General features: G+C 45.2%; 1 protein-coding gene across 1 annotated transcript in view; it reads right to left on the bottom strand.

Moving 5' to 3' along the window:
* The window catches only part of SLC4A5 (solute carrier family 4 member 5), an 80,635-nt gene that overhangs the window by 27,172 nt on the left and 26,524 nt on the right, over positions 1-26,939 (bottom strand). Inside the window, exons 5-11 of the mRNA XM_044918882.1 lie at positions 7,033-7,193; positions 6,144-6,299; positions 4,758-4,853; positions 2,697-2,752; positions 1,855-2,012; positions 1,331-1,418; positions 235-389 (exon numbers count right to left, since the gene is read on the bottom strand). Coding sequence (XP_044774817.1) covers positions 235-389; positions 1,331-1,418; positions 1,855-2,012; positions 2,697-2,752; positions 4,758-4,853; positions 6,144-6,299; positions 7,033-7,193 — 870 coding nt within the window. The remainder of the gene's footprint in view (positions 1-234; positions 390-1,330; positions 1,419-1,854; positions 2,013-2,696; positions 2,753-4,757; positions 4,854-6,143; positions 6,300-7,032; positions 7,194-26,939) is intronic.

Genomic DNA, 26,939 nt, shown 5'->3' with positions numbered 1-26,939 from the left:
TAAAAGACAGACAGATGCAGATGATGTCACGGTACCCATGCACAGGTCACCCAGATGTTACAGATGTTCACATGCAGCATATTGCTTTCTTTTCTTTTCTTTTTTAAGAAATAAAATGACACCAGGAGAAGAAATACCACAACCCCGTCTATGCTGACCAGAAAAGCCATGGACAGACTCAGAACTCCCTTTGAACCACTTCCCTCCTCGCCACCTCTCCATCCACACACACACCTCTTATCAGCAGAGGGCACCTTCTTGGGGGGCTCAATTCGGATATTTGGGTCCCATTCTCCAGGAGGAAGGACGATGACCTCATCCAGAAACTCATCAATCCCTGCTATCAGGTCTTCCCGATTCCGGGCTTTATAGGCCACGTCACTGAAGAGCTGGCAAGGGAAGAGGAAGGGGACATCTTGCTGAGGTCTGCTTCTTAGCCACCTCCTGGGAGCACATCACGTATAGTGTCAGAGAAAATCCCTCTGAACCTTTACTCCTACCAGCTTACTCTCTGTCTGTAGGGAAGGAAGGACAGCCCTGCAGGTGAAATTCAGCACAGTGGGGAGCAGCGGGCCTTGGGCGAAGACCTGAAGGCCAGGTCTCCGTGTCCTAGCTGTAGGACTTTGGCTCAATCACCTAACCTTTCTGCTTTCAGTTTGGCATGGAGCAAGCTCATTTGAAAACCTGTTCAGAGCCCAGTCCCAGAATCTCAGATATTTTAGATCTGATTATAACTTCCTAGTGCCTCATCCTTGGAAGGTTAGGCTGCATCCTTCCAGATGTCTTCAGGGCGTTCTTTCTGACGTACAGATCCCGCCTGTGTTGAACATCTTCTAGGCTCCCATTCACTCCTGGGACAGAGAGAGCTCTAGGCTGTGCCTCCAGGCTCCATGTCATCTCGGGCTCCCCTCCTGCTCTTGAAGTTCTTACACTGAGCCTAAGCTGAACCACTTTTATTCAGCTTCTCCATCTCCAAGCTTTGGCTCCTTTTCCCTTCATCTGGAATGCCTGCCTCTTAGGCTTCTGCAGGATCGACCTCACTCCTGCTCATCCTTAGTGTAAAGCCCTCTCCTGTGTGAGGCCTCGCTTGGCTGCCAGGACAGTTAGCATGTGGTTCACTTCAGAATTACAGGTCTTTCCCTCCCCCTTGATTGGTGCTTCTAAAGGGCAGTGACGGCCCCCTGATTCTCATAACCCTCAGCGCCCTGCACAAGCCTGGCAACACAGTAGGTGCTCCAATGGGCCTGTTGGATAAGTGAGTGAATGAAGGCCCAGTGCTTGATGCAGGAGCCATGACAGTCAGGAGTACATGCTTCTCGTTACCACTTACATCGTCTACCATGAGGGTTGCAATGGCACGGCCAATTTCATTGTAGGATTTTGCTCTCCCAGAAGGTCCAAGCAGTATGAACAGAAATCTGCAAAGAAGAGGAAGGAGGTGGAGGAAGCGAGAAGGACAAATTGAAGCAGGTGAAGAGAGGGATTCTCTGGCCCTGGACATTATTCATTCTTAACTCATGAATTGACCACACACTTGTCCCTTCCCTCCTTTGAATCCCGTATTTGCTCCGGAAAGACATCTCTTCTTTGCTTCCACCAGCTCCCCCTTGAGCATCCTCACCATTGTCTTGTTGCCCAAGCCCAGCCAACAGTGTCTGTCTCAGCTCCTTCTTTTTTATGATTATTTTAAATTAACTCTAAAACTCTCTCCTAGTCAGAAGATTTCCCTCCCCAGCAATTGATTGATTTTCCTTCTATATTTTAGGGGTGTTTCCAACAGCCCTTTGTGCCCACTACATGGACAGCTGGTTTCCCTCAGGCAGGTGAGGGGGGTCAGATTTCAGTGGCCCTCACCTGGTGGGGACAGGCACCTCAGTCACTCCTCCCAGCATGGCTGACTGGATGAGACGCACGAAGGCGATGAACGGCTGGTCCAGGAAGTCCACCTCGCCCACGAGCACGTTGGAGGCTTCTGAGTCCTTGGGGATCTTCTTCATGAATTTGTTTTTCCGCTGGTCAGGGAGAGGGGAAACAAGATGCCCATGGATACTCTCATCAGTGGTTTTAGCTCTCATCCAGATTGCTGTGAAGGCCTGACTTTAAATTCTCCAACCATTTCTCAGGAGACTGAAATAACCAAATACTTTGCCCTATTTCTGGATGAGAAGACTCAAAATGGGTTAACACCAGGACCAAGTGAACAGGCAACGACTGGATCCCTAAGACATTCCTTGATGGGTGGCAACTTTGCTCAATTGCAGTGTGAGCGGAGGGGTCAGACAAGAGAGCCCAGGCTTGCTGGACAGCAGGCCTCATCCCCCAGCCCCCTGCGGCCCAAGCAGATGGGAGTTGGCTCTTCCACAATGGGTGTCCGGCCATGGAGGAGGTGAGACTGTGTGCTGGTCTTCTCTGTCCAACAAATCCCAAGCTCAGGGACGGCTGGCCCCTCATCTGATATGCTTCTCTGTCCCCCACTCCCCCTAGTGCCTGGCATGGCACCAGCATATGGGGCTTGGTCAGTACCTGACTGATGGGCTGGCTAGTCACCAAGGCAGCCCAGGACCCCCACCCGGGTCCTTCCTGGGGACTCCTACTCCCTCATGGGAGTGAAGTTCTGTCTATAGGGCCTCCCTGCCCCTGAAACCAAAGGTGCTTTTCTGCCCTGGGCCTTCACTGCAGCCAAGTGTAGGGTCTACCTGGTCTGTGTTTGGGGTGCGAGAAATATCATTCATGCTTCTGCTCTGGGCGTGACCTGGGAGAGAAGGAAAAGAAGGGGAAGTCAGGCTCTTGCAGGTCCTTTTCCCTTGGTCCCTATACATGCTTCTCCTGGCTTCATAACCAAAGCAAGACCCCCTCCCCCTCATCCCTCAGCCCCTGGAGCTAGCCTCTGCTCCCTCTTCTTCTCTCTCTTCCCTTCTCACTCCTCAGTCTGCTGCTCGCTACCCCTCCGCCCAGCCCCCTTGGGCAGAGACCAAGATGTCTGCTCTGTGCCAGGCCCTGAAGGAGGGGAGGGACACAGACGCATTATCAGGTGAGGTGCCAGGTGTCACTGAGCTTGGACTTGGACTCCCCCATGACCCATGTGCATGTTGCAAGATGGTCAAGGATTTGGCCAGCAGAAGGAAGGAAGGCGGGGCTCTCTTGTGGGGAGAACAGTGATGGCAAATTATCTGAACTGCCCAATGGTTCCTTCCCCCGTTAAGGGAGGAGAAAGTCAGCTCTCATTCCCCAGCAGCAGCCGCATCCAATGGGCATTCTCAGACCTGTTATTTCTTGGCTTTCTGTGGCCTGTGGCATACTCTAGCTGCCAGAACTCTGCCCTCTCTTGGCTCCCTTCTTCTTACTTGTATCCAGGATCCTCACCTGCTGGGCTCAGGGCCTTGCTTTGCCTTCACTCCCTGCAGAGGCTTCACCCCCTCCATCCCCCATTGCTTCATGCCCACCCTGGGCTGAGGATGTCCAGATTGGGTCTCCACTCTACACCTCTCTCTCGAGCCCCAGAATCCACTGGGCAGCCCCACCTGGCACCTTAAACTCAATGCACCGGGATCATGGTTTGCCTCTGCTTAAAACTCAGAGGTCCCCATTACCTTCACAGTAGAGGCAGGGAGGATCCTTTTGCAGGGCATGTGGGCCCTCTTCAGTTTGACCCTCTTGCCCTCAGGCCCTGCCCTCCTCATGAAGTGAACTGCCCCCTTCACAGTGCCTTCCTTCTGCTGTTCGTTTCCTTTGTTTGGAACACCCCTCTCCTGCGTCGCCCCCACCCTACCATGTGCTCCTGGAAAACCCCTATTTGTTCTCCAAGACTCAGGCGTGTCTCCTCTTTGAGTCTTCCAGGGGCCACCCCGGGGTGGGATGGTGTGCACACAGGACATTTTCTCCAGGCTTCCTTCACCGCAGTGTTGGCCATAACGGTGATCTCAGACACAATGAACAACTGGGAGGCAGGCTCGCCCCAGAGCTATTCGTTGCCTGCTGCCTCCTGGCATCCCTATGTGGAATAACCAAGGCCAGGAAGACTGGGGACCCGGGGCCACCAACAACAGAGAGAAAAGACTGTAGCTGAGCCCTTGGCCAGGGCCCACACTGTCCTCCAAATCATTCCTTGGGCCTGGTCAGGGCACAGCTGACATAACTTATTCATATCTTGGCCTTTTAGTAAAAGTACTTAAAGGAACATACTCTTCTCACTCTTTTCTTTCCATTTTGCAGATTCTCTCTTTTCTTTGCTTCACAGCTCACCTGTGTGTTCCCTCCGATGAACTGCCCGAAAAGCCCTGTCTGTGACCGTTCACCTCACAAGTACCCTCACCCATTCCCAGGATGCAGGGGGGCTGTGACTGCCAGCATCCCATGGTCGTGGTGCACAAGGCTGTCATCCAGGCATGGCAGAGGAAAGTCCCTAGCCTGTTTCTAATTTAGTTTCGAGGAAGACTTCTTACCAAAAATGGGACTGATGACCATTCTGGGGGAAACAAAGGTACAGACTAAGACAAAAATGCCTAGCACCATAGGATTGGGTACTGATTATGCCAGCATTTGATTTAGAGTTGCATCTGTCAGAGCAGTTACCTAGACACTTAGGGTAGTAAGTTAGGCCCCAAAGACAGCCCGGGTTTGGGGTGAAGGTTAGATTTCTCCCAATGCCTGTCCTGGGAATTCTAGACAGGTCCTGGCCTTTATCTCCCCCACCCACGAAAGCTTACGGAAGCTGGCATTCCCCAGCCGCCACGGGCAGCTGCTGAGAACACACTCACACAGCCGGCCGTAACTGGCACTTTGCCGCATCCTCAGGTCCTCGGTGGAGTGGTGGAGGCTCGGACCAGCCGCTGGGCTCCGGGCCGGGCTGCGATCTGGGAGGAGGAACAGAAGGCATTTGGCGTCAGCAGCCTTGCTGTCAGCATGGCTTACATTTCCAGTCATTCCACCTGAACAAAGCTGGGCCTTGAGATGTGTCTCTTCCCCTTTCTGGAAGAAAGCCTATTTTGGTTGTTTTATATTTTGCTTTTGAGTAAGTTAACAGTCTGAACAAGATTACAGAGAAAATATTTGTACTCTTGAGAATGAGATAGATACACAATTGTTAAATAGGCAGCAGGTGTCGTAGACAGCTGGGTTCATCCCTGACTCCACCACTTACTAGCTGTGTGATCTTAGGCAAGTAACTTAGTCTCTTGGTGCCTCAGGCTGCTCATCTGTAAAATGGGGATAACAAGAACAGTACCTAGCCACAGGGTTACTGTGAAGATGAAGTGAGTTAATACATGCGAAGCACTCGGAATAGTGCCTGGAACATGCTAAGTGCTGATTCTACACCTGCTGTTATTATCATATGCTAAACACTTTCCATTTTAAACAATTCATCTAAAGAGATTCCTTAAGATTCCTTCTTTAGCAACCTCATCGACTTTGTTCTGATTGCTGCATTTATCTGGCAGGTTCAGCAAGGCTACTGTCTGGGCATCTCGACTCTGCAGTATCAAGAGTGGAGAGTTGCAGGTTGGAGATGTGTGCTTGGAACAATCCACTCTCCCTAATGGCCCCAGGCTCTGTCAATCACAGTGACACAGCTGCCAGATTTACAAGCCCTGGCACACTTGAGATGAAGCCAGAACCTTCTATCGCCTTGATGTGCTTCATTTTCTGCCAAGGCTCTTGGCTCTTCTTGGGGGTTCAGTGGGAGACTTTCAAGCTCTTTCCACATACATGCCATCTCTACCAGCATTTTGCAATCCTAACCACACAAGAGAATCTCCTGGGGAGCTTTCTAAACTCCCTGTTCCCTGGCCATCCCCCAGATCAACCGAATCCAGCTCTCAGGGTGAGGCTGAGGCACTGGGACATGTTTCATACCCCCAGGTGATCGCCATGTGCAGCCCAGGCTGAGAACCAGCTCTCTTCCTAGGACTAGTTCTGTTCTGCTGCTGGGGACAACACTGGGGTATGGCTGAGGTCTCTGCAGGCCTGCCATAGAAGGAGGTTGAGGGATCCCCAGAATCTCAGAATTTCTCCAGGATCATGAAGTTCAGGAAGCCTCCACGTTGCCAAGACTCTCCAGCCACCAAGGTGGGCTCACCCAGACCCTGGGACTTGACACCAGCCCCCACATGCCCACTGCCCATCCAGCATATGGCCCAACTCACTGGTGGTGGAGGAGACAGACTTTCCAATGTCAGCCAAGGAGCGGTGGATGGGCTTCTTGGTTTGGTGACGGTGTTTCCTCAGGAGGACATAGCTGACCCTCTCCCGGAGCTCGGGCCGCAGGAGGCCGTCCTCAATTTGCTTCTCAATGACATCATCTAAGTGGGGAACAGACATGCCTCATCTATGTGGGACAGAAGGACCAGGAGTGTGGGGGTCTTCAGTTTCATCTATTATCAGTGGGATTAAAAGTGACTAAAGGAGGCAGGAGATGTGGAAATAGTCCCAGCTTTGCCACAAACTGTGGAAACACGAGCAGGTCACAGGCCTTTGGGTATGTGCACACGTGTGCGTCTGTGTGTGTGTATATACAATTCTGTGCTCTATCGGCACTATTGTGAAAAGTCAATGAAGTAGCCTAAGAAGCACAAAAGTTCTGTGTTCGATGGTTTTAGTCCTAACATGAATTCCTTTTAGAAAAGCATTTGGGACAAAATACTTGTGGCAAATTTGAATGTAGTAGAACAAAACTGGCAAAACGTTTTAGGGATAATAAGGCCAGCCTTATTGTCTCCCTTCACCGCTCCACTAAATGAGAGCTAATTTCCTAAAGATGAATGATGATCCCTTTACTCTGACAAGAAACAGGTTGCCATGGCAATAGGTTATCTCTGACAACGCTAGGAAGCCCCTCTCCTTTTTGCTCCCTTGCAGGATGGCGTTTCAGAGAATGAGCTTTACACGGGCCCCAGAGCTGGAGCCATTGTGCCGCTGTCTTGGGAGTGTCAGACCCAGAGCCTGGTGTCCGCAGAATCAGGCGGGCGTCACACAGACCAGGTGTGGGCACAAGGCTGCCATGGCTTTCTGGGGCCCCGGCGGTCCCTGCCTCACCTATGATCTGTGGTAAGGAGCCGCTGTCCAAATCCAGCAGCACCGTCCCCGTCTGCAAGCAGGTCCGCAGCTCGAAGAGGCTGTGCAGCGACAGTGTGGACACGTGGGGCTTGCTCCAGCGTTCGCCTCCTTCCTCTACCTTTTCTTCAAACTTTATCCACCTGGAAGGGGTTAGGACGGGGCTCAGCGTGGCCACTGCCCTCAGGAGCAGCCCCCACGAGGTCTCCTTGGGGCAAGGGGTGATAGCTGGCAAGTCATGTGCATGCGCTGCATGTTGTTGGGACATTGGTGCTAGACTCACAGGCAGAAGATCTTGGGAACCCTCCCACTCTCCCCCTCACTTCTCCTGATGTTGTTGTGCTCAGGGCAAAGTGACATTCCAGAGGAAGACCATACATGGGCATGAGGGGTCTTTTGGGGGGTGGCAGAAATGTTCCCAAACTGGATTTAGTGATGGTTGCACAACTCTACATTCACTAAAAAATCATTTAATTGTACATTTAAAATGAGGGAAGTTGATGATAACCTATAATAATAAAGCTGTTTAAAAAAAAGTATCAACTGGAGCCTGGCTACTCAGGGCCGGTCACACCTGTGTTCAGTGTCTGCCTTATGGGGTGTGGTTTGCGGGGAGCAAAGAAAGCGTTCCTGACAAAAAAGTATTTCCCCACGGCTTCTGCTACAGGGCCTGGGGATTCTACAAGTCCACTCTGGGCTTTGGTTCTCATAGTTCATATTAAAATCCATATGTCATCTGGGGAAGGAAAGAAATTAGACCAAGGATGTATAGGAATTTGTTCTTTCTAGAGGACAGAATCAGAGGCTGGGTGGAGGAGCCGAGTGGGAAGGCCTGAGACAGCCCAGCAGAGGGCGGCACCAGACAGCCTGGAGAGCTGCCAGGAGCACCCGGCCAGCAGGCTCCGTTTTGCAAGACGTCAACCCCAAGTCAGTGGGTAGCTTCAAGCTATTCCAATCAAAATCCCAAAAGAGTAGTTTTGGACCATGTGACTAATTCTGAAGTTCTTCTGAAAAAGTAAATGTCCGAAAATGGTTGGGCAATGTCTAAAAAAGAAGAATGGGGACGGCTATGCTGTCAGCAGATAGAGAAACTTGCCTAAAAGCTGGAGCCTGGATTCGCAATTGAGGGGGGGAAAGATGGTGGAAGAGTAGGGGACCCTATTTCAACTGGTCCCCAGAATTGAGCTGGATATCTACCAGACCACTCTGAGCACCCACGAAACCAGCCTGAGATGTAAGAAGATCTGGATCTCTACAAGCAGAATATCGCAGGCGGCTGGTTTTGAGGTATGAAGCGGGGAGCCGTGATTCTGCGGGCAGATATTGCAGGATAAACGGCGGCAGGAGGGTGCCGGGCTGTGGGGATCCTACACCTCTGGTGAGCGACAGCCTCCCGCGCTGGGGGCGGGCACAGACTCTCAGACCGGTAGCGGCAGGGAAAGGACTTTAGGGCGCCCCTGGGGCGGAAACCCGGAATGGCGGGGTCGTGCCAGCGAACTGGGAGTGGCTGGCGGTTTTAGAAGCGCAAAGGGCAGAGACGTGCCCGACCTGGAGGCAGGACTGGGAGCGCTGCGGAGGGGAGCACAACCCAGGACGCTGCAGTTTATAGCAGCGCGGACAGAAACGGAGACGGTGTGGCCTGGAGAGCTCACTGAAGAACAGACTGCGGTCTCTCTGCTCTGAGGCAGAGGGTTGTAAATGGTCTCTTCTGCTCTGACTTGCGGAAGAGATGCGGAAAGCCGCCAGGGAAAGCCACCAGAGAACAAAAGCCCCCAAAACTGATTCCCGCTGAGGCCATGCCCCGCCACAGGGGGGCAGGGCAACTCCGCCCAAACAGGGTTGCCTGAGTAACAGTGCGGCAGGCCCCTCCCGCAGAAGACAGGCTGGGAAAACAAGAGGCCAGCAACCCTAAGGTCCCAAGAAAACAGGTGCATCTTGCTTGGGTTCTGGTCAATAATTTGGACTCTATACATTCCCTCAAACACCCATCAACAGAATGACTAGGAGGAGGAGCCCCCAAAATAGAAAAGACTCAGAGATTATGACTTGTGCTGCAGATTTACAAATGGATACAGATATAACCAAGATGTCAGAGATGGAATTCAGGCTAGCAATTGTGAAGACAATGGCTAGAATGGAGAAATCAATTAATGGCAACATAGAGTCTCTAAGGGCAGAAATAAAAGGTGAATTGGCAGAACTTAAAAATGCTATCAATGAGATCCAATCCAATCTAGATAATCTAACAGCTAGGGTAACTGAGGCAGAAGAGAGAATAAGTGACCTGGAAGACAATATAATAGATAAAAAGGGAAAAGAGGAGGCCAGGGAAAAACAACTCAGAATCCATGAAAACAGAATCAGAGAAATAAGTGACACCATGAAGCGTTCCAATGTCAGAATAATTGGAATCCCGGAGGGAGTGGAGAGAGAGAGAGGACTAGAAGATGTATTTGAGCAAATCGTAGCTGAGAACTTCCCTAATCTGGGGAATGAAACAAACATTCGCGTCCTAGAGACAGAGAGGACCCCTCCCAAGATCAGGGAAAACAGGCCAATACCCTGGCATGTAATAGTAAAACTTGCAAATCTTAGAACCAAGGAAACCATTTTAAGGGTAGTTAGGGGGAAGAGATTCCTTATGTACAGAGGGAGGAACATCAGAATAACATCAGACCTAACCACAGAGACCTGGCAAGCCAGAAAGGCTTGGCAAGACATATTCAGGGTACTAAATGAGAAGAACATGCAGCCAAGAATACTTTATCCGACAAGGCTTTCATTTAGAATGGATGGAGAGATGCAGAACTTCCACGACCGGCAGAAACTGAAAGAATATGTGACCACTAAGTCGGCCCTGCAAGAAATATTAAGGGGGGTTCTATAAAAGGAGAAAGACCCCAAGAGTGATATACAACAGAAATTTACAGGGACAATCTATAAAAACAACGTCTTCACAGGCAACATGATGACAATTAATTCATATCTTTCAATAATCACTCTCAACATGAATGGCCTAAACGCTCCCATAAAACGGCACAGGGTTGCAGATTGGATAAAAAGACAGGACCCATCCATATGCTGTCTACAATACACTCATTTTGAACCTAAAGATACATCCAGACTGAAAGTGAAGGGATGGAGATCCATCTTCCATGCCAGCGGACCTCAAAAGAAAGCTGGGGTAGCAATTCTTATATCAGACAAATTAGATTTTAAACTAAAGTCTGTAATTAGAGACACAGAAGGACACTATATCATTCTTAAAGGGGCTATCCAACAAGAAGATCTAACAATTGTAAATATCTATGCCCCCCAACATGGGAGCAGCCATCTACATAAGCCAACTGTTAACCAAAATAAAGAGTCATATTGATAACAATACGTTAATTGTAGGAGACCTCAATACTCCACTTTCAGCAATGGACAGATTATCTAAGCAGAAAATCAACAAGGAAACAAGAGCTTTGAATGATACATTGGACCAGATGGACCTCATAGACATTTACAGAACATTCCACCCTAAAACAACAGAATACTCATTCTTCTCGAGTGCACATGGAACTTTCTCCAGAATAGACCACATACTGGGTCACAAATCAGGTCTCAACCTATACCAAAAGAATGAGATTATTCCCTGCATATTCTCAGACTACAGTGCTCTAAAACTGGAACTCAATCACAAGAAAAAATTTGGCAGAAATTCAAACACTTGGAAGCTAAAGACCACTCTGCTCAAGAATGTTTGGGTCAACCAGGAAATCAAAGAAGAATTTAAACAATTCATGGAAATCAATGAGAACGAAAACACATCGGTCCAAAACCTATGGGATACTGCAAAGGCGGTCCTAAGGGGGAAATACATAGTCATCCAAGCCTCACTCAAAAAAATAGAAAAATCCCGAATTCACCAACTAACTCTACACCTTAAAGAACTAGAGAAAAAGCAACAAACGATGCCTAAGCCACGCATTAGAAGAGAAATAATTAAAATTAGAGCAGAAATCAATGAATTAGAAACCAGAAACACAGTAGATCAGATGAAACTAGAAGTTGGTTCTTTGAAAGAATTAATAAGATCGATAAACCACTGGCCAGACTTATCCAAAAGAAAAGAGAAAGGACCCAAACTAATAAAATTATGAATGAAAGGGGAGAGATCACGACTAACACCAAGGAAATAGAAACAATTATTAGAAATTATTATCAACAACTATATGTCAATAAACTGAGCAATCTGGGGAAATGGAGGCCTTCCTGGAAACCTATAAGCTGCCAAGACTGGAACAGGAAGAAATTGACAACCTGAATAGGCCAATAACCAGTAACGAGATTGAAGCAGTGATCAAAAACCTCCCAAAAAACAAGAGTCCAGGGCCTGATGGATTCCCTGGGGAATTCTACCAAACATTCAAAGAAGAAATAATACCTATTCTACTGAAGCTGTTTCAAAAAACAGAAACAGAAGGAAAACTTCCAAACTCATTCTATGAGGCCAGCATTACCTTAATCCCCAAACCAGGCAAAGACCCCATCAAAAAGGAGAATTTCAGACCAATATCCCTGATGAATATGGATTCCAAAATCCTCAACAAAATCCTAGCTAATAGGATCCAACAATACATTAAAAGGATCATCCATCACGACCAAGTGGGATTTATCCCCGGGATGCAAGGGTGGTTCAACATTCGCAAATCAATCAATGTGATAGAACACATTAATAAGAGGAGGGAGAAGAACCATATGGTCCTCTCAATTGATGCAGAAAAAGCATTTGACAAAATACAACATCCTTTCCTGATTAAAACTCTTCAGAGTATAGGAATAGAGGGAACATTCCTCAAGTTCATAAAATCCATCTATGATAAACCCACAGCAAATTTCATCCTCAATGGGGAAAAGCTGAGAGCCTTTCCCTTAAGAGCAGGAACACGTCAAGGATGCCCACTCTCGCCACTATTGTTCAACATAGTAATAGAAGTCCTAGCAACAGCAATCAGACAACAAAAAGAAATAAAAGGTATTCAAATTGGCAAAGAAGAAGTCAAACTCTCTCTTTTCACAGATGACATGATACTTTATGTGGAAAACCCAAGAGACACCACCCCCAAATTACTAGAACTCATACAGCAATTCAGTAATGTGGCAGGATACAAAATCAATGCACAGAAATCAGTTGCTTTCTTATACACTAACAATGCAACTGTAGAAAGTGAAATTAGAGAAACGATTCCATTTACAATAGCACCAAAAACCATAAGATACCTCAGAATAAACCTAACCAAAGAAGTAAAGGATCTATACTCTAGGAACTACAAAACACTCATGAAAGAAATTGAAGAAGACACAAAAAGATGGAAAAATATTCCATGCTCATGGATCGGAAGAATAAACATTGTTAAAATGTCTATGCTACCCAGAGCAATCTATACCCTCAATGCCATCCCGATCAAAATTCCAATGACATTTTTCAAAGTGCTGGAACAAACATTCCTAAAATTTGTATGGATCAGAAAAGACCCCGAATCGCCAAGGAAATGTTGAAAAAAAAAAAACAAAGCTGGGGGCATCACGTTGCCCAATTTCAAGCTATATTACAAAGCCGTGATCACCAAGACAGCATGGTACTGGCACAAAAACAGACATATAGACCAATGGAACAGAATAGAGAACCCAGATATGGACCCTCAACTCTATGGTCAAATAATCTTTGACAAAGCAGGAAAAAACATGCAATGGAAAAAAGACAGTCTCTTCAATAAATGGTGCTGGGAAAATTGGACAGCCACATGCAGAAGAATGAAACTCGACCATTCTCTAACACCATTCACAAAGATAAACGCAAAGTGGATGAAAGACCTCAATGTGAGACATAGGCAGTAACCTCTTTGACATCGCCCACAGCAACTTCTTTCAAGATACATCTCCAAAAGCTAGTGAAACAAAAGCAAAAATGAACTTTTGGGATTTCATCAAGATAAAAAGCTTCTGCACAGCAAAGGAAACAATCAACAAAACAAAGAGGCAACCCACAGAATGGGAGAAGATATTTGCAAATGACACTACAGATAAAGGGCTGGTATCCAAGATCTATAAAGAACTTCTCAAACTTGGGCGCCTGGGTGGCTCAGTTGGTTAAGCAACTGCCTTCGGCTCAGGTCATGATCCTGGAGTCCTGGGATCGAGTCCCACGTCAGGCTCCCTGCTCAGCAGGGAGTCTGCTTCTCCCTCTGACCCTCCTCCCTCTCATGCTCTCTGTCTCTCATTCTCTCTCTCACAAATAAATAAAAAATCTTAAAAAAAAAAAGAACTTCTCAAACTTAACACCCAAAAAACAAATAATCAAGTCAAAAAGTGGGCAGAAGATATGAAAAGACACTTCTCTGAAGAAGACATAACAAATGGCTAACAGACACATGAAAAAGTGTTCATCATCATTAGCCATCAGGGAAAGCCAAATCAAAACCACATTGAGATACCACCTTACACCAGTTAGAATGGCAAAAATGGACAGGGAAAGAAACAACAAATGTTGGAGAGGTTGTGGAGAAAGGGGAACCCTCTCACACTGTTGGTGGGAATGCAAGTTGGTACAGCCACTTTGGAAAACAGTGTGGAGGTTCCTCAAAAATTTAAAAATAGAGCTACCCTATGACCCAGCAATTGCACTACTGGGTATTTACCCCAAAGACACAGATGTAGTGAAAAGAAGGGCCATATGCACCCCAATGTTCATAGCAGCAATGTCCGCAATAGCCAAACTGTGGAAAGAGCCCAGATGCCCTCCAACAGATGAATGGATAAAGAAGATGTGGTCCATATATACAATGGAATATTACTCAGCCATCAGAAAGGATGAATACCCAACTTTTGCATCAACATGGATGGGACTGGAGGAGATTATGCTAAGTGAAATAAGTCAAGCAGAAAAAGTCAATTATCATATGGTTTCACTTATTTGTGGAACATAAGGAATAGCATGGAGGACATTAGGAGAAGGAAGGGAAAAATGGGGGGGGGGATTGGAGGGAGAGATGAACCATGAGAGACTATGGACTCTGAGAAACAAACAGGGTTTTAGAGGGGAGAGGGGAGGGGAGATCGGTTAGCCCGGTGATGGGTATTAAGGAGGGCACGTACTGCATGGAGCACTGGGTGTTATACGAAAACAATGGATTGTGGATCACCACATCAAAAACCAATGATGTATTGTATGGTGACTAACATAACATAATAAAATTAAAAAAAAAAAGCTGGAGCCTGATTCCAGTCCAGATATAGACAAAGGGATCAATGAACAACAGTCCAGAAGCAGACCTGGGCCCTCATGGGAATTTAGGTTTTGATAGAGGAGTTGTTTAAAGGTGAACAACTTAAAAATAAAAAAAACTTACCTGCCACCTACTTCTCACCAAACACAATATTAAATTCTACATGAATTAAAGTCTAAACATAAAGTTAAATCTTATGATGGACTATTATTGACTCTAAAAAAGAGAAGAAATTCTGACACATGCTACAACATGGATGAACCTTGAAGACTTTACACGAGGCGACAGAAGCCAGGCACAAAAGATGAACACTGCGTGATTCCACTTTTGTGGAGACCTGGAGTAACTAAATTCATAGAGACAGGAAATAGAACAGTGGCTGCCAGGGGCTGAGGGGAGCGGGGAGTGGGAGTTACTGTTTGATGGGTAGAGAGTTTCAGTTTTGCAAGATGAAAAAAGTTCTGGAGATGGATGGTGCTGATGGTCACTCCATCACCTTAGGTGAATGTATCTTAGGTCACTGAACCGTACACTTAACAATGGTTGAAATGGTAAAATTCATGTTATATATATTTTACCACAATTAAAATAAATAATTTAAAATGTATAAACAACAATGCAAATACACTAGAAGAGAATACAGGAGAGTCTTCTTATATTCTTGGTTGTCTAGAAAGAATTCCTAAACAAGATGTAAAACCACAAGGGAAAAAAATGGGCAGCTTTTGTTACATAAAAATAAACTAAACTAAAACTTCTGTATGACAAAATAAGACAAAGTTCCAAGAAATGTAACACAGTGAGAAAATACTTACAACACACAGGGTATCAAAAAACTGGTATTTATAACACAACTCCTTCACATCAATAAGAAAAACTCAAATTACCCAACTGAAAAAGTGAACAATTCTGGAAAGAAATGAAGATGGCCAAAAGACTTTCAACTTTACTAGGAATCAAGGACATTTAAATTATTGCAAATGGAATGACATTCTTCATTTCTCATATTGGCAAAAATGAAAAAGATTGGCGACTTCCGGTGCTGGTGAAAACACGGGGATGTGGGTGCAAGATTAATGGATGTGCGTCCATAGTGTAGCATGTATGTCTACGCTGTATGTGAGAGTGGGGCAGCACAGTCTTGGTGTGGGGAATTGGGCAGCTGCTTTCAACATTTAGTGTGCATGTCTTTTGATGCGGTGGTTCCATTTCTAGGAAATTACCACAGAAATATCATTACATATTTGCATACTGTAGAATGTAGAGAAGGATATTCACTGCAGCTTTGTTCGTGAAGGTGAAAAGCTGGAAACTGCCAGTTTCCAGTAGGGGCACGGTCACAGGCATTCCCTACATTCCTGCTGCAGAATACCCCTCAGGGGTAAACAGTATGAGGGTGAACTATGCATTATGACAGGATAAACAATACCATCCCATTTTATAAAAAAAGAAACACACACATCCGTGTGTTTGGCCACACGTGTCTAAAAGTGCCTGGCAGAAGCTTTGGAAGGCTACCCGCCAATGGCTGACAATGAGTCTGGGGAGAGGAGTGGGTCTGCTGGTGGGGGAGGGGCTAAGAGACTCTCACTGTATTTGGGTGTAATTATTGTAGTAACAGGGCAGCCTGTAGAGCCAGACAACAAGGCTGTGAGTCCTAGCTCCATCATTTCTCAGCTCTGGACTTTATCATTTTGTTTTCTTCAGGAATAATAATAGTAGGTAGCAATTAGAGCAGAGACCAGCACAAAATGCACATTCTGTTAGTGTCAGCTATTAATGTAAAAATAAAGAATATTGCCTTTGTAATTTTAGAAACAATAAAAATAAGAAAATAGAGGCTTTGAAAGATCTCCCAACCACAGGACACCATGGTTGATATTTCAATGACTATCATTATTGTTATTTTTTAAAGATTTTATTTATTTATTAGAGAGAGAGAGCACAAGCAGGGGGAGTGGCAGGCAGAGGGAGAGGGCGAAGCAGTCTCCCCAGTGAGCAGGGAACCCGATGCGGGGCTCGATCCCAGGACCCCGGGATCATGACCTGAGCCAAAGGCAGACGCTTAATGACTGAGGCACCCAGGCGCCCCGACTATCATTATTATTATTTCATTTTATTTTTAGAGAGAGAGCACGCTTGTGTATTGGGGGGGAGGGGCATAGGAGGAGGGGGAGAGAGACAAGAGACGCTTAAGCAGGCTCCATGCCCAGTGTGAAGCCCATTGCGGGGCTCGATCCTGTGACTCTGAAATTATGACCTGAGTCAAAATCAAAAGTCCAACACTTAACCAACTGAGCCACCCAGGCGCCCCTCCATGATTATCATTATAGATCTCCGTGTGCATGAATGTACATGTGTACATGTGCACACACACACAATTTTACATTAATGACACCATAAGGACATAATACCTATTGGACATTCTTTCATGTCTACTAATGTCTATAAATATATCATTTTAAAGGCTCTTTAGTATTTATTTTATTGCATGAATGGACCACAATTGATACGAATAACCCTCACTTGGTGGACATTTAGGTTATTTCTAATTTATTCTTTTTTTTTTTTTTAAGATTTTATTTATTCACTTGAGGGCGCCTGGGTGGCTCAAATGGTTAAGCACCTGCCTTAGGCTCAGGTCATGATCCCAGGGGCCTGGGATCGAGCCCCGCATCACATCAGGCTCCCTGTTCAGTAGGGAGCTGCTTCTCCCTCTCCCTCTGCCATTCCCTCCACTTGTGCTCTCTGGCTCTATCTCTCTGTCAAATAAATAAATAAAATCTTTTAAAGAAAAGAAAAAAAGAAAAAATTTTTCTTTAAAAGATTATATTTATTCATTTGAGAGAGAGAGAATGAGTATGAACGGGGCGGGGTGCAGAGGAAGAGGGAGAAGCAGACTCCCCACTGAGCAGGGAGCCCAACACGGGACTCAATCCCAGGATTCTGGGATCATGACCTGAGCCTAAGGCAGGCACTTAACCGACTGAGCCACCCAGTTATAAAAATAACTGGGGTTATAAAAATAAACCCCAGTTTATTTTTATTTATAAAAATAAAATCCTTAAAAAAAATAAAAAATTTAAAGTGGTATTAATATAAGGGTTGGTAAGGAAGAGATCAAAGGATCAGTCCAAATGTTTTGATTGAGAAGATGCTTACCTTGTCCCTGAGAGTCTTTCTCCCATGCAAGCAATCACATTGCCCTGTTTTTTCTCTAAAATATACAAGATAAATTATACTGTCACCTTGCCACTGAAGGCAGGCACTTAACCGACTGAGCCACCCAGTCATCCCCCAAGTTTTCTTTCTTTCCTTTTTTTTTTTTAAGATTTATTTATTTATTTGACAGAGAGAGAAATAGCGAGAGCAGGAACACAAGCAGGGGCAGTGGGAGAGGGAGAAACAGGCATCCCGCTGAGCAGGGAGCCTGATGTGGGGCTTGATCCCAAGACCCTGAGATCATGACCTGAGCAGAAGGTAGATGCTTAACCAACTGAGCCACCTAGGCGCCCCCTAATTATTCTTTATTATAAATAAGGCTGGATTGAATATCCTTGGCCCTGTTCAATAATTCCTTAGGATAAACTCTCAGAGGTGGAATTGCTGTGTCTGTACATTTTGAAGTGTATGATATACATTGCCAAAGTATTCTCCAGAAAGCTCTTGCCAGTTGACACTTCCACCAATGTACAGGAAACCTCACATTACTCTGAAGTCTCTCAAGCCCTGGTATTGTCATTCTTTTTCACTTTTGTTCATTTGGTAATTGAAAATTTATACCACATTTGCGTTCTTCTGATTACTAGTGAGGTTGGATATTTTTTCCTTTGTCAGATTTCCTCTTTACACAATTGTGTGAGTACTTTGACTTATGAATGCCTAACTTCCTGATTTAATACATTTATTTGAGACCAGTTAACCAGGTGCCTGGCAGGGCCTTAGGGGCTTGAATGGACACAGGATGGGAGGTTGGATTAAAAGAGGCTTGGGAGGTGAAGACCTACAACATGGGGGCTGGAGCGGAAACCACACACACACTTGCCTCAGGATTTACCTAAGTGTAGCTGACTTTTTTAAATGGGAAAATCTGTTTGGGGAAACATCAGCTAAATTATGGTAGATCCAAGTCTGAATGAAGTCAATACAAAGTTTTTCTAAAAGTGGTATTAAGGGATGCCTGGGTGGTTCAGTCGGTTAAGCGGCTGCCTTCGGTCCGGGTCATGATCCCAGGGTCCTGGGATCGAGTCTCACATCGGGCTCCTTAATCAGCAGGGAGCCTGCTTCTCCCTCTCTCTCCCTCTGGTTGTGCTCTCTCTGTCAAATAAAAATAAAATCCTTAAAAAAAATAAAAAATTTAAAGTGGTATTAATATAAGGGTTGGTAAGGAGGAGATCAAAGGATAAGTCCAAATGTTTTGATTGAGAAGATGCTTACCTTGTCCCTGAGAGTCTTTCTCCCATGCAAGCAATCACATTGCCCTGTTTTTTCTCTAAAATATACAAGATAAATTATACTGTCACCTTGCCACTGAAGACTCTTTGCTACTCTACAGCCTTGCCCTATCCACCCAAAAGTGTGATGTATCTCAGTGCACGGGGCCACTTGGGTTGACTGCTCTCTACACTGTCTCATAAACATCCTGGGTGGACATTCTCGGGCAGCTCTCTGCCATGACATCTGTTCTTCAGTTTTCTGCCTATACAAATGTAACTCTACCCAGAAGGAGTGGGTGAGAGCACACCTTCTCTTTGAAACATCCTCTATTAACTCCAGAGAGCAAGGACAATCAGTTCTCTCTGCCTCCCAGAACTTCAACTATTTGTACTGTTAGGTCTCCACAAAACATTAGCTCTACATACAAACAGACAAGGACATCAATCTACCTGAGCATAGTCTGCAGAAAAGCCAAGTTACCTATTTCTAAGTTCAGGGCAATATCAGAGCTAGTCTCCTACTACCAGCATCCCTGGAGAACTTGATTTCAAAAAATTCCAGGATACTCAACAACTTTACTAGGAACAGCTCTCCAGGTCCTCCTTGCAACTATTTTGGGAATCCAGTTGTTGGAACAGTGAGCCTGTGCCCTGAAACTTAATTTTGTGTTTTTTTTTTAAAGATTTTATTTATTTATTTGAGAGAGAGAGACTGAGAGAGAGAGAGCATGAGAGGGGGGGAGGGTCAGAGGGAGAAGCAGACTCCCTGCCGAGCAGGGAGCCCGATGAGGGACTTGATCCAGGGACTCCAGGATCATGACGTGAGCCGAAGGCAGTCGCCCAACCAACTGAGCCACCCAGGCGCCCTAATTTTGTGTTTTTAATGGCAACTACTAGACATTGAGCTCACTTTTACCTTGAGTGGAACATGGAAACATGGAGGACCCAAGATGCGCAGCAATGGTTTTCAACTTTGGCTGCCGATTAGAATTGCCCGGAGAGATTTTGTAAAACATGAATGCCTGAATGGTCATCCCTTCTGGAGAGTGGCCTGGCCATAAAAGTTCCCAGTTTGTGTGACTGTGCCCTGAGGGTTGAGGAGCCCTTGCTCTTGAATCATATAGAACTGTGTCACTCAGGGACAGTTGGACTTGTCTGGGATCCCAATGCAGATAAGCAGCTCTATGCACACGGGTCTCATTCTCCTTGTACCAGAGGAAACATGGCTTTGAGGACACCAGCTGAAAGAGCAGAATCATATCTCCACAGTCTCCTTCCTAACATGGCCATTTTTTGGTTTTGTATCTTTGATTTTTATAATTGGAGTACATACTCTATACCAGAGTGTCTCACTCGAACTTCAATGTACATACAAATAATGTGGAGATATTGTTAAAATATAGATTCTGATTCAGCCGGTCTGGGGTGGGGTCCCAGATTCTGCATTTCTAACAAGCTCCCAGCTTTTGAGGGTCATGGATCTATACAGTGAAATGTCCTCTTTTGTCTCTGTTTTCCAGATCTGACCCCTTCACTCTCTACTGCCCAGCAAGAGGGTCACTTCCTCTCAAACCTCTCCCAGTCATTCTGTTTATTTCTCCAATAGTAAACACTGAGGACAGGATTCTCAAACTTAAGCACACATCAGTATCGCCGGAAGGCTTAAGAAAATACAGATTACCAGGTCTCACTCCAGAGTTTCTGATTTCATAGGTCTCAGGTAGAGGGGAAGGAGCATCAAGAATCTGGACATTTCTAACAAGTTCCTGGGTGATGCTGATGCTGATGCTGTGATCTAGGGACAGCACTTTAAGAACCCCTATCCTAGGATAATGATTCTTAAACTGGGTTGCACAGAAAAATACCTCAGATGCTTTTAAAGCCTTGATGTCTAGGTCTATCCTAGACCAATTTACATCAGAATACCTGAGTATTCGGGGGGTGGGGGGCACCTGAGTGGCTCAGTCAGTTAAGCGTCTGCCTTTGGCTCAGGTCAGTATCCCAGGGGCTCAGGTCAAGATCCCAGCGTCCTGGGATCGAGCCCTGCATCATTAACTCCAGATAGCAAGGACAATCAGTTCTCTCTGCCTCCCAGAACTTCAACTGCTCAGCAAGAGCCTGCTTGTCCCTCTCCCTCTGCTGCTCCCCATCCTTGTGTGCTCTCTCTCTCTGCCAAATAAATAAATAAATACGATCTTCAGAATACCTGAGTGGGACCTAGGCAACTCTGCTATAGACTGTCCTAGGTAAAGTTCTTGACTTCTGGGGCTCAGAGGCTAAAATAAACAATTAATTGTAGTCAATCATGTTTCCTGGTTATTTGGATATATACCTGCTTCCCCAAATAGACATCAAGCTTCTTGAGGACAGGGACCACTGTTTCCTCACTGGTGTCCCCTTACCATCATTAAATGCTTGCTCCCTCCTGCTTGAGAGTAGCGAGGTCTTACCGATCACTTTGGGAGAAGTCTAGCTAGGAGGAAATGACTGGGGAAAAGAGACAATGGTGGGGCTTAAGTGTGTTTAAAAATACTGAGAACAATCTAAGCAATGACCATCAGAGTCTAGGACCATCACAGACACACACAAAAATCAGTGGGGCTGGAAGGGCCTCCTGATAGATGCAGATACTGCCCTCTGTGAAACAGTCTTCTGAAAAAGGCAGAAAGGAATCAGACAAGCCTGGACCCCACCATCACTTTATGAGAAATATAGATGTTAAACCCCATCAGAGAGACACAATGCAATCCAGAAGGTGCAAAACCTATAGGACGAATGATGCTGTTTCTTTAGCAGTAACAACAACTGTGAGAGAAAAATAGAGGAGGAACCTGTAGAGTAAAAATGACTTCAGAGACCTATCTCCCAAATGCAGCATATGGACCAATTTTATACATATATAAGCCACCTGAGCCACCCAGGCGCCTCTGGACCAATTATATTTTTAAAAATAGATGATCTGGGAAATATAGACACTGTCTAGATAATTCCATGAAAATAAAGAATTAGGGACACCAGATGGCTCAGTTGGTTAAGCGCCCAACTCTTGATTTCAGCTCAGGTCGTGATCTTGGGCTCCTGGGGTTGAGCCCCGTGTTGGGCTCCATGCTGGGCATGGAGCCTGATTAAGATTCTCTCCCTTCTTCTCTCTCTGCCCCTCTCCCACAAAAAAATAAAAAAAACTTTTAAAAATGGAGAATTAGTGTCATTTTTTAAAAAGATGTGACAGTGGTATTATGGTTGAAATAATACCCAAATATTTGAAAACAGGGTCTTGAAGATGGTCTGTGGATCAAGATCCATAGTCACAGCAGCATTATTCGCAATAGCTAAAATGTGGAAGCAACCAAGTGTGTGCCAGTGGATGAATGGATAAGCAAAACGTGTTATATGCATACAATGGACTATTACTGAGCCTTAAAAAGGAAGGAAATTCTGGCATATCCTACAACACAGATGAACCTAGAGGACATTATGCAAAGTGAAATAAGCTAGTCATGAAAAGACAAATACGATATGGTTCCACTCCTATGAGGTATTTAGAGTCATCAAAATCATAGAGACAGAAGGTAGAATGTGGTTTCCAGGGGCTGGAGGGAGGGGGAGAAAGGAGAGTTATTGTTTCATGGGTACTGGGTTTCAGTTTTAGAAGTTGAAAGAGCTATGAGGATGAATGGTGGTGATGGCTGTACAGCATTTTGAATGTATTTAAAATCACTGCACTGCATGCTTAAAAAATAGCTAAGATGGTAAGCATTATGTTAAGTATATTTTACCACAATAAAAAAATAGGAAAGAAAGGAAGAAAGAGGCCTTATCTTTTAGAAGCACACATTGAAATATTTGCAGATGGAATGGTGTGTGTCTGGGATTCGTGTCAACATGATCCAGAGTGTGGGGGGGGGCCAATCAGAAACCCTGGAGAGAGACCTGGCAAGCAGGGGATAGAGACACAAGACTGGCCGTGAGTTAGCTGGTAACCATTGAACCTCGGTGATGGGTACATGGGGGTTCATTCTACTACATACTACTTTTAAATTTAAATTTTCCATAATAAAACGTGTATCCACTTTTCAAAAGGAATAAAGGCATGGGCTCTTTAAAAGGAATTTGACCAGAGCCTGGCTTAAAAACTCTCTCAGAAGCCTGATAAAGTGGTTAATGTGTAATCCCAACGAACTCGTTGCAAAGTGACCTTTATACCATGGTTGGCTTCAAAAAGTGGGGAATTAGACAAGGAGAAGCAGGTCAAGTGGAAAGAAAATCTTTGGGCTGGAAAAGAACTCACAGGGATTTTGTCCAGACTGGGGGGTGGGCACCAGCTGCCCCTCTTGTGGCTGGGGTGGAGCCGAACAGAACCTTAAAGAGTCACATGTCCCAGAAAGCAGTTCCCTGTCACGCAAAGAGGGTCTGGAACAGAGGCCTTTTCTGTGACTTGTAACTCAGCCACAGATACAATTAGAGAAGCCACTGTTTGGTTAATACCTAGAGTGGTAGAAAGTGTCACGGGAGCAAGCTACCAAGTACAGCCAAGGCTTTCCAACACTTAAACCCGGGATGTGAGAAGAAGAGGGGGTTCTCCTTTTAGGCCCTGGAAAGAGCTGAAAACCAGGTGACCTGAATTCTAGCTCTATCCTCAGACAGAGACTTAAATTTTAACCCCACTCACCCTGCCCTAGTCCCTCTTCACCTCAGCTGCATTACTGTCATCTGGGAGCTTGTGACAAATTCCAACACCTGGGGCTGAACCCCAGAGTAATGACATTAGAATCTCGGGGGCCTGAGAATCGGACATCAGTACTTTTAAAAAAGGAAGACATAGGTCTTTAAGAGGACAAGGAGCAGGCCATTAGGTGTGGTTGGCGAAGAGTAAAATCTGGAGAATATAGACAGACTTTTTGATTGGAGTGGAGATCCTTTCTTTCTGTGCTTATTTTACATATCATTATCATTAGATTATGTCCTGGTTAATTTGTAAAAATTTCCCTAGAACATCCTAAATATAAAGATTAAAAAAATGTAAGGGCGCCTGGCTGGCTCAGTCAGAAGAGCATGCGACTCTTGATCTCGGGGCCATGAGTTTGAGCCCCACGTGGAGTATAGAGATTACTTAAAGAAACTAAAAACTTCAGTAAAAAATAAAGATTAAAAAAGGTAATTTCCTATAGAATGCAACCTTTAATGTTAAGGTTATGTTGCCTCTAAACATTGGTTGTAAGACTTCTATTTGTGTGAATTTATCTCTTAGATGAAGCTATGTTTACTCACCTGAAAGTTGAGAAGTACACACTACACTGTGGTAATTCTCCATCTGCATGGCCTCACTGACTTTATTCTGTACCTCTCCCCTCCCTACCCCATCACCCATTGTCCAAAGACTTGACTTCCATGTATCAGTTACAAAGCATCAAGACATGGTATTTCAGCTTGCTGCCTGGGGCCAGCTGGTAATAAATTTTGTGACTTTAACAGATTCATTTCTTAAAAGTAACGTGAATGTGAGCTTTCCCCCATCATCCAGCTATTTAACTCCGCTTTGAGTCATATCAACACCCTGAATTTTCCAGCAGAAACCAGAGGTCAGTGTTAATTCTCTTATGGGCCAATAAAGAATTTTCCTGGAGATGTCTGAGATATCATTAGATATTCCCTACTTTCAGTCTTTGAAAGAGGAACCAAGAGATGATATTTGGAAGAAAAGTTTTTCAAAAGGGCAACTCCTAAGCAAATTCTTGCCCAATCCTACAATTTATTTGGCAGATTTTTACTATATAATAAGTGTGTGCATTAAAATATATATATGAAATAATACAAAAAGTTATTTCTACAACTGATTAAAATTGCACATGGTTATATGTTCACAAACCAAACTTGACAGTGAGTTTCAAAGACTATAAAGTATAGAAGACTGAATGGGCAGGCATGGGTCAAGGGTCAACATGCATATATAGAAGTTTAGAAGGTACCAGAAGGAGAAAAGCCTCATGGGTCTCTTAGGGTATCTACCCCAGACCAGACCCAGAAATTTGTCTTTTTATTGTCCCAGAGATGATTAGGTGCAAGGATACTGACTAATGTTAACCAAGTTCACAAGGATTGATGTATAAACCCAAATTTACAATGAGCTTTCCAACAGTTACGGGGTTAGTTGCTGTCATCTTGCAGTCTTTGCTTTCTCTCCTTATAGGCAGATGCATGAGGAAAGTCAAATTATCATCAGAAAGATAGAGAATCAGAATTGAGGCTAAGTGACTCAAATGTTTAAAAGACAGGATAAAATGTCTGGAATCTTCCATCTCTGCAAATGAGATTTGTCTGGGACTGGGACCAGACAAGCGGGCACCTCTGTAGTAGACTGTTCTGGAGTGAACCCCACATGCTTCCATGGCTGACTAACTCCCTGTGATTGAGTCTTTCCTTTTGCTAGCACAGGAGTCTCCTCTAAGGGCCTTTGGTTATGCAGTGCAATTTGGGCATTCCTGGAGAACCACTTCTCAGAAAGTGCACCCAGTGGTTAGCTGGCAGGGATGCGGCAGAGGTGTGTTATTCCAGGAGCTGTGGTAATGGAATGGGGGTGGGCACTCTGCCCCCAAGGTCATGCATTTGGTGAAGGGTCCGTCCTGCTGCATATCATGTCTTCATTCAGGGGTAAGCGGGAGTCCACAGCTAAGTGAATGCCATCAGACACAGCTACTGGCAAATTCCTACCTGGTTCCTTCAGGGAAAGGCTTCTGGAGGCCACTTGTCTGTGTGTTTCTGTAATGACTTCCAAAGGGCTGTCATTTACCGGCTTTTCAGTGTCCCTCAGAGTCTGCTGGCTCCTGCTCCTCCCTGCCTCTCAGGAAAGGCACTCTTCTCTACCTGGGTGCTCTCTCTCCCATCTCTGCTATTCAGGCCCTAGTTCAAAGGTCACTTCATCCATGCAAAGCCTCCCCAGGGACCAAGCTTGAAGAGAATGCTCCTTCCTCTGACTCCCATCCCATCCTGCACCATTTATCACATGGCACTTAATAGAACAACAGTGGCTAGAGCTTACTGAGCACATACGATGCACCAGGTGCTATACCAAGAACTTTACATGTATTATCTCACTTAATCCTCAAATCACCCCCTTGAGGAAGGTCTGTTACTATTCTCATTGTCCAGGTTAGGAGGCCAGAGACTCAGAGGACAAGGAACCTGCTCGAGGTCATGCAGCTTATAAGAGACTGGGTTTGTGGGTGAGTCTTTTGACTCCAGAGCTCTGTTCTCTCCACTTCACAGTACGCCCCTGGGTTTTAGTTATCTGTGTCTATGAGCCCATGCCTGTCTTTTACACTAGATCGGGGGTTGAAAAACCACATCTTAGGTGTTAAAAGTGCCTCACAATTTGCTTTTGTATGGCCAGATAGCTAAGAATAGTGTTTAAATTTTTAAAGGGGGGGCGCCTGGGTGGCTCAGTTGGTTAAGCGACTGCCTTCAGCTCAGGTCATGATCCTGGAGTCCCGGGATCGAGTCCCGCATCGGGCTCCCTGCTCAGCGAGGAGCCTGCTTCTCCCTCTGACCCTCCCCCCTCTCATGTACTCTCTCTCATTCTCGCTCTCTCAAATAAATAAATAAAATCTTTAAAAAAAATAAATAAATAAATTTTTAAAGGGCAGTAAGAAAGGAGGAAGAAAAGGAGAAGAAAAAGAGAAAGAAGTGATCATATATGAACAGGAAGCCTAAAATACTATCTGTCCCTTAGAAGAATTTTGTTGACACCTGCACTGAATCATAAGCATCTCGAGAACAGATTCATACATGTCTTGTTTTAACTCTCCCATAGAACCGGACACATCATCCCCTAAAATATTTTTAGAATGAAAGGAGAAAGGTGTGGATAAGATAAACTTTCCAAAGTTCTCCTAGACCCACAGACTAGAGCTTCTACTTTTCCACTGCCCTAAGAATTGATACAGAGCAGTGGTGACAGTAGCTATCCATGTACAAAGACCAGATGTGATTGGTGAAGTGCTTGTCCAAGAGGGGGACAGGTTTGCAAAGCTCCCACCTATATACTCATGGTGGCCTGAAGAATTCTGGAAGTTCTGCTTGGCATTAGAAGCACAACTTCAGCCAAAGAACAGATTACATAAAGTGCATATCTTCACTACTACATATGTGAAAAAGACATATTTGGGGAGTCTGCTCGGCTGCCATT

The sequence above is a fragment of the Neomonachus schauinslandi genome, chromosome 10, assembly GCF_002201575.2.
Source record: "Neomonachus schauinslandi chromosome 10, ASM220157v2, whole genome shotgun sequence".
Taxonomy (NCBI): domain Eukaryota; kingdom Metazoa; phylum Chordata; class Mammalia; order Carnivora; family Phocidae; genus Neomonachus; species Neomonachus schauinslandi.
Note: the sequence above shows the minus strand (reverse complement) of the source record. Positions and strands in the feature narration are given on the sequence as shown.